At 38.8% G+C, this 6,444-nt stretch overlaps 1 protein-coding gene and 1 pseudogene across 3 annotated transcripts in view; one reads left to right on the top strand and one right to left on the bottom strand.

Moving 5' to 3' along the window:
* The window catches only part of NDC1 (NDC1 transmembrane nucleoporin), a 68,917-nt gene that overhangs the window by 37,532 nt on the left and 24,941 nt on the right, over positions 1 to 6,444 (bottom strand). For 2 of the 3 annotated variants that reach the window (XM_032296940.1, XM_032296942.1), the window contains exons 7-9: positions 4,130 to 4,181; positions 1,483 to 1,618; positions 179 to 271 (exon numbers count right to left, since the gene is read on the bottom strand). In XM_032296940.1, coding sequence (XP_032152831.1) covers positions 179 to 271; positions 1,483 to 1,618; positions 4,130 to 4,181 — 281 coding nt within the window. The remainder of the gene's footprint in view (positions 1 to 178; positions 272 to 1,482; positions 1,619 to 4,129; positions 4,182 to 6,444) is intronic. The other variant, XM_032296941.1, reaches the window with a different exon arrangement.
* Positions 5,033 to 5,131, top strand: LOC116564190 (annotated as a pseudogene).

The following is a 6,444-nucleotide window of genomic DNA, read 5'->3' as shown; positions in this document are numbered from 1 at the left end:
AAAAAAAAAAAAAAAAAAAAAAAAAAAAAAAACAGCATTAGCAAGTAAGTGATTATCATCCCAGTAAGAGAATATTATAGGCCCTCAAAAAATACATCTACTTATGTATGCTAAATATTAATTTTATTGAATAAAGTTAGAGATACCTGTATGAAGATACGAAATACAGTTTTGGTACCTTTATGATGGGCGGAGGATTGCTGTTTAACACTTTCGGAAGGCACTCATCTGACCCTTCTGCAAATGGTGGTTGAACAGGAAACACATGAGCCTATCAAATATAATAAAAATAAAAACCAAAAATGATTATTTTCATGATCATCTTACACTCAGTAAGCATACACAAATTAAAACTCATTATAAAAAGAGACAGCACAACCAAATTAACATCTTTCATGTTCCTTGCAAAGGCAGGTTAAAGTTACATAAACCCAAACACACCGTTTTTTTTAATGTTACCTTCCCAACTTTAATAGCCTCTGGCTCTAAAGAATAAAAACCAATTTCACAAACAAGGATTCCCTGAAGCCACTGAAGAATACAAACCTACAGAGATGGTAAAATAAAACGAAATCACTAATTTTCTAAGACAAGCACGAGGATGATAGAAACAATTCTCAATCACTAAGATTTCTGTGGGAATTATTCAGAAGCTCGCCTCAATTTCCAAAATAATTTCTTTAATTTTAAAACTTTCCTAATTCAAGGAGATGTGAAACAAAAAAAAAACAAAGTTAGATGTCTGTGTGTCCCTAAGAATGTTATGGAAAATTTAAAAACAAAAAAAACCTTCCTTCACAGAACAAATATATTGACGGGGTGCGGTGGCTCAAGACTGTAATACAAACACATTGAGAGACTTTGAGGTCAGGAGTTCAAGACCAGCCTGGCCAACATGGTGAAACCCAGTCTCTACTAAAGATACAAAAAAAGGTAGCTGGGCATGGTGGCACACACCTGTAGTCTCAGCTACTCAGGAAGCTGAGGTGAGAGGATCACTTGAACCTGGGAAACGGAGGTTGCAGTGAGCCAAGATCAGGCTGCTGCACTCCAGCCTGGGTGACAGAGCAAGACCCTATCTCAAAAAAAAAAACTTATTGCCACATATTTAAATATTTTAATAGTAGCTATGCCAATGGCATGGAAAATTAATTTAAAATGCAAGTCCATTTAGTATGTACTCAGTAGAGAAATGGAAGGCACCAGAAGACAACTAGCCTGTCAATAAAGCATAGTGGCAGTCCATTCAGTTTAATTTCCAAAAATTAAGTGAATATCCACACTGTTCCTCTGAAAAAAAAAATACAAAAATACCACATAAATGGTGGTTACAAATGATACGGCTCCAATAGTCTCAGAAGAGAAACCAAAAACTAACTTATGGAAATGGTTTTGGATGTGCTGATCAGCGTGCTCTGCTAAAAATCAACCGTGCACCCCAAAACACGAAAGTATTAACAACAAGTATTTCAAAAAACATACCTCTGTGGCATAGATTTTGAAGAGTATCCATGAGATATACCAAGTCGTCAGGAGAAAGATACCACACAGCCAGACATGGTAGAGTAATGAGAGGTTTAAGAGGCCACTCACTGTGTCAAGTGGCCTATGAACCTGCCTGTGAACGCAGAAGTAACTATTAATCCTCTAGGAAAAATGCAATCTAAACATTAATACACTTAAGTCTCCACACTGAGAAACAAATACTATTTCTAAATAACAATGTTGATAGCCTCCTCTCCTTTGGTACCCTTATAGAGTTCCTTCCCTAATACTTTCTTATGAGGCACATGAGGGAGCTTTAAGGGAAGCAAAGACCTAAATCGGGACTACAGTTTCTTGTGTTCCAAATCTTCACTGACATTTACTACAAAGGAAGAATGAGCTAAGCCTGTAAGCCTCACTACAAGCAGCTGTATGAAAGTTTACTATTGTTGCTTTGTAGTCTAATACCTCAAAACCATTAAACACGAGTACTACCTCTTCTGGACCAGATTTCAGCTTTATCCTTACGCCCTATAAACCACAGATTCATAGTCGTTAAAAGCACATGCAACTAAATAATGTTAAAGCAATTTAAGACACTCTGTTAGAATGCTACGTAAAGCTAATGCTGCCATCTTCCCAAAATCTTGAATAGATCAATTAGCAAAGTTATAATCCTACAAGCAGCAATTGTGAAGGCCAGGATTCAAACCTGACTGCCATTTCTAAGTGTTGTGATTAGATAATCACTCAATCTATCCCACCCTCAGTTTCCTCATCCATATAACAGTGGCATAATCTCTTCGTTCTTCCTCTTAGGGCTATTACAATTTTTAGAACAGCTTACATTAGGAGTGCCCAGCACAGTGCTTGACATTCACTGGCGGAGTCAACCAATAATGAAGTTATTTTTAACTTCTGAGTTAACATTTACTGAGGCCCTGACATAAAGGACAGAATATCAGGCACTCAGCCATACACACAAAACATTTTTTGAGTGCAAGGAAGAAAAAAGCATTGCTAAATTTCTATCAAATACTCTCATTATTTTTCTCTTTCTATTTCACCTAGTTTCAAATCTAGGCTAACATAACATAGACCCATGCGTTTGGTTTCATACCTAGCAATTAAGCAGAAGACAAAACTAAATTTTGCCTAGAAACTTTGAAAAGTAAGAAACCATAGCATCTCTTAAATGCCAAATATGCCAATACTCCCACTCCCTAAAACTGATGTTAGTGAATTCCATATATGATACAAAAACCCTCATAGGGGAATACACAATAAGAACAAACACTGAGAGAAACTGACTTTTATTCTGCAAATACAGATTAAACCTTTATGTGCAAAGTGCATAGAGGATAACAAGAACAATACGGGCCAGTGCTGTCACTCGACCGCCACTTGTGACCTTCAACTGATCACCTGACCTTGCTCAATTTTGGTTTCCTTATAGGCTAAATTAGAATAATGCCACAGCATTGGTATGTATCATGAGATAGCAGAGAACGAATGACTGTTGGGGAGAAAAACCAAACGGAGGCCTGGTCCATGCAACTCGAGAAATCTACTTTTATATAGTATAAAAGCTGCATCTAACAACAATTATCACTACTTACTTCTGGGGAGAACTGGGTGAATGGAGACAGAGGAGAAGGAGACTTTTTCATTTTATACCCAACTATTATTATTTTTCTTTTTTTTTTTTTGAGATGGAGTTTCACTCTTGTTGCCCAGACTAGAGTGCAATGGCATGATCTCAGCTCACCACAACCTCCGCTTCCCTGGGTACAAGCGATTTTCCTGCCTCAGCCTCCCGAGTAGCTGGTATTACAGGAATGTGCCACCACACTCGGCTGATTTTTTGTATTTTTAGTAGAGACAGAGTTTCTCTATGTTGGTCAGGCTGGTCTCGAACTCCCAACCTCAGGTGATCCTCCCACCTTGGCCTCCCAAAGTGCTGGGATTACAGGTGTGAGCTACCACACCCAGCCACTATTATTATTTTTCTTTGAGACAGGGTCTTGCTCTGTTGCCCAGGCTGGAGTGCAGTGACACAGTTATAGTTCACTGCATCCTTGAACTCCTGGGCTCATGAGATCCTCCTGCCTCAGCCACCCAAGTAGCTGGGACTATGGGCATGTACCACCATGTCCTGCTAATTATACCCTTTTATACACCTTTGGAATCTTTTTTTCTTTTTTTGAGAAGAAGTTTTGCTCTTGTTGCCCAGGCTGGAGTTCAATGGCACGATCTCGGCTCACTGCAACTTCCACCTCCCAGGTTCAAGCGATTCTCCTGCCTCAGCATCCCGAGTAGCTGGGATTACAGGAGCACACCACCATGCCTGGCTAATTTTGTATTTTTAGTAGAGATGGGGTTTCTCCATGTTGGTCAGGCTGGTCTCAAACTCCTGACCTCAGGTAATTCGCCCACCTCAGCATCCCAAATTACTGGGATTACATGTGAGCCACCACACCTGGCCACCTTTGGAATTTTAAACCCTATAAACTGTATGTATTCAAAAATGAATATGATTTTTTTTTAATGTTAAAGGCAAAATCTAAACACAATATCTGTAAAATAGCAAACATCTGAAAGGATGGAAAGAGAGTTAAAATTAGACATTTTATATATCACTTACTCATCTATGTGAAGGTTCATAGCAGTGCTAATCCAAGCTTTGGGAATATGGCCTGAGGGGAAAAAATACCAAGCTATGAACATAAAAAGTTATAAAACAAGTTTTAGTCAAGCTTTAGAATATAAGGTCAATGACACGGCCACATAGACCCCAAGACCTCAGTCAAAATGTTAGGCTGATCAGGAATGAATAGGAAAAGAGAGTAACTTATAAGTACAGGCAGTCTTTGCTTTGCACAGTTCTGATATATACACATTTCAGTTGCCATGGTTTAGTTAAAAAACACCAGTCCCCCAACAACGCAGTTCAAACTCTAGTTACTGTGGTATATTAACTATAAGCAACTGTATATAGCGCTTCTAACTTTTCAGTTTCACAAATCAATATGTAGATAACAGAGGCGCACTATAATCTGTAACCATTCCCATCAATTCTCTCAAAGTCTGTTGCTGATTGGTCACTTGAATCTGTTACTCAGTTCAGACACAGACAGCTAAGCATGTTGTGCTGCCTCCTTACCTCTCATAATAAATCCAAACAATACTTTTAAAAAATGAATAGCTAGCCGGGCACGGTGGCTCAAGCCTGTAATCTCAGCACTTTGGGAGGCCGAGGTGGGTAGATCACGAGGTAAAGAGATCGAGACCATCCTGGTCAACATGGTGAAACCCCGTCTCTACTAAAAATACAAAACATTAGCTGGGCATGGTGGCACGTGCCTGTAATCCCAGCTACTCAGGAGGTTGAGGCAGGAGAATTGCCTGAACCCGGGAGGAGGAGGTTGCAGTGAGCCGAGATCGTGCCATTGCACTCCAGCCTGGGTAACAAGAGCGAAACTCCATCTCAAAAAAAATAAATAAATAAAAAAGAAAGAAATGAATAGCTAAAACAGAAAACTAGCACTTGCTTGGGCAGCACATACACTAAAATTGGAATGATACAGAGAAGATTAGCATCCTGAGCAAGAATGACATATAAATTCATGAAACATTCCATTAAAAAAAAAAAAGGTTTTAATTTAAAAAATAAAAGAGGAAACTGTCAAAAAAAAAAAAAAAAAAAGAAAAATCAGGAGAGAGATCCAAGATGGCTGATCACTAACAGCTCGGGATTGTAGCTCCCAGTGAAAGCACAGAGAACGAGAGGACGCCACACTTTCAGATGAATTTTTGTTGCTCACGCACCAGGAGATTCCCAGCGGAGGAGGCCCATGGGTCACCAGCGCAACTCTTGTGGCCAGCGAGGCAGTTATGCCCCTGCCTTGGTGCGGCGGTTCTTGGTGCAGAGTCAGAAAAGCACCATCAATCTTAACACCGCTTTTTTGGCCGGCACAGTGGGTTGCTCAGATTTTAGCGCCGGGAATCAACAAGTTGGACGTCCACTCAGAAACCCAACTATAAAGACGGTAATTATAAAGAGCACAGATGGATAAATCTACAAAGAAAGGAAGAAAACAGCCTAAAAAGGCTGTGAATACCCAAAATCAGAATGCCTCTCCCTCTACAGGGGATCACAGTTCCTCATCAGCAATGGAACAAGGTCTGATGGAGAATGACTGTGTTCCATTAACAGAAGCAGGATTTAAAAGGTGGATGATGAGAAACTTCTGGGAATTAAAAGAACTTGTTCTAACCCAATGCAAAGAAACTAAGAACTTTGAAAAAAGGTTTGACGAAATATTAACAAGAATACACAATTTAGAGAGGAATATAAGTGAATTAATGGAGCTGAAAAACACAACACGAGAACTTTGCGAAGTACGCACAAACAAAAATAAATAAATAAATAGAAAGCAGGAGTTGCAATTTTTGCTGATAAAATAGACTTTAAAGCAATAAAGATCAAAAGAAGCAAAGAAGGATATTACATAATGATAAAAGGATCAATGTAACAAGAAGAGCTAAAGATCCTAAATATACACACACCCAATACAGGAATACCCAGATATATAAGACTTATAAAGAGACTTAGACTCCCACACAATAATAGTGGGAGACTTCAACATCAATATTAGACAGATCAATGAGACAGAAAGTTAACAACGATATCCAGGACTTGAACTCAGATCTGGAACAAGTAGACTTAATTAACATTTATAGAACTCTCCACTTTAAATACACAAAATATACACTCTTATCAGTACCACATCACATCTATTTATAGGTTTAAATGAAATATTGGTTGGCTGCTTGTTAGTTATTTTCTTCCCTCATTTTTTTCTCATGTCTCTATTATCAAGCACAATTATAGGCATACCGATTTTTAGACTGCATTCTAGCCCGGGCAATAAAGCAACACCCCCATTCTCTCTCCCT

This window comes from Sapajus apella, unplaced genomic scaffold (assembly GCF_009761245.1).
Source record: "Sapajus apella isolate SASKATOON/1434 unplaced genomic scaffold, GSC_monkey_1.0 scaffold36, whole genome shotgun sequence".
NCBI classification, from domain to species: domain Eukaryota; kingdom Metazoa; phylum Chordata; class Mammalia; order Primates; family Cebidae; genus Sapajus; species Sapajus apella.
Note: the sequence above shows the minus strand (reverse complement) of the source record. Positions and strands in the feature narration are given on the sequence as shown.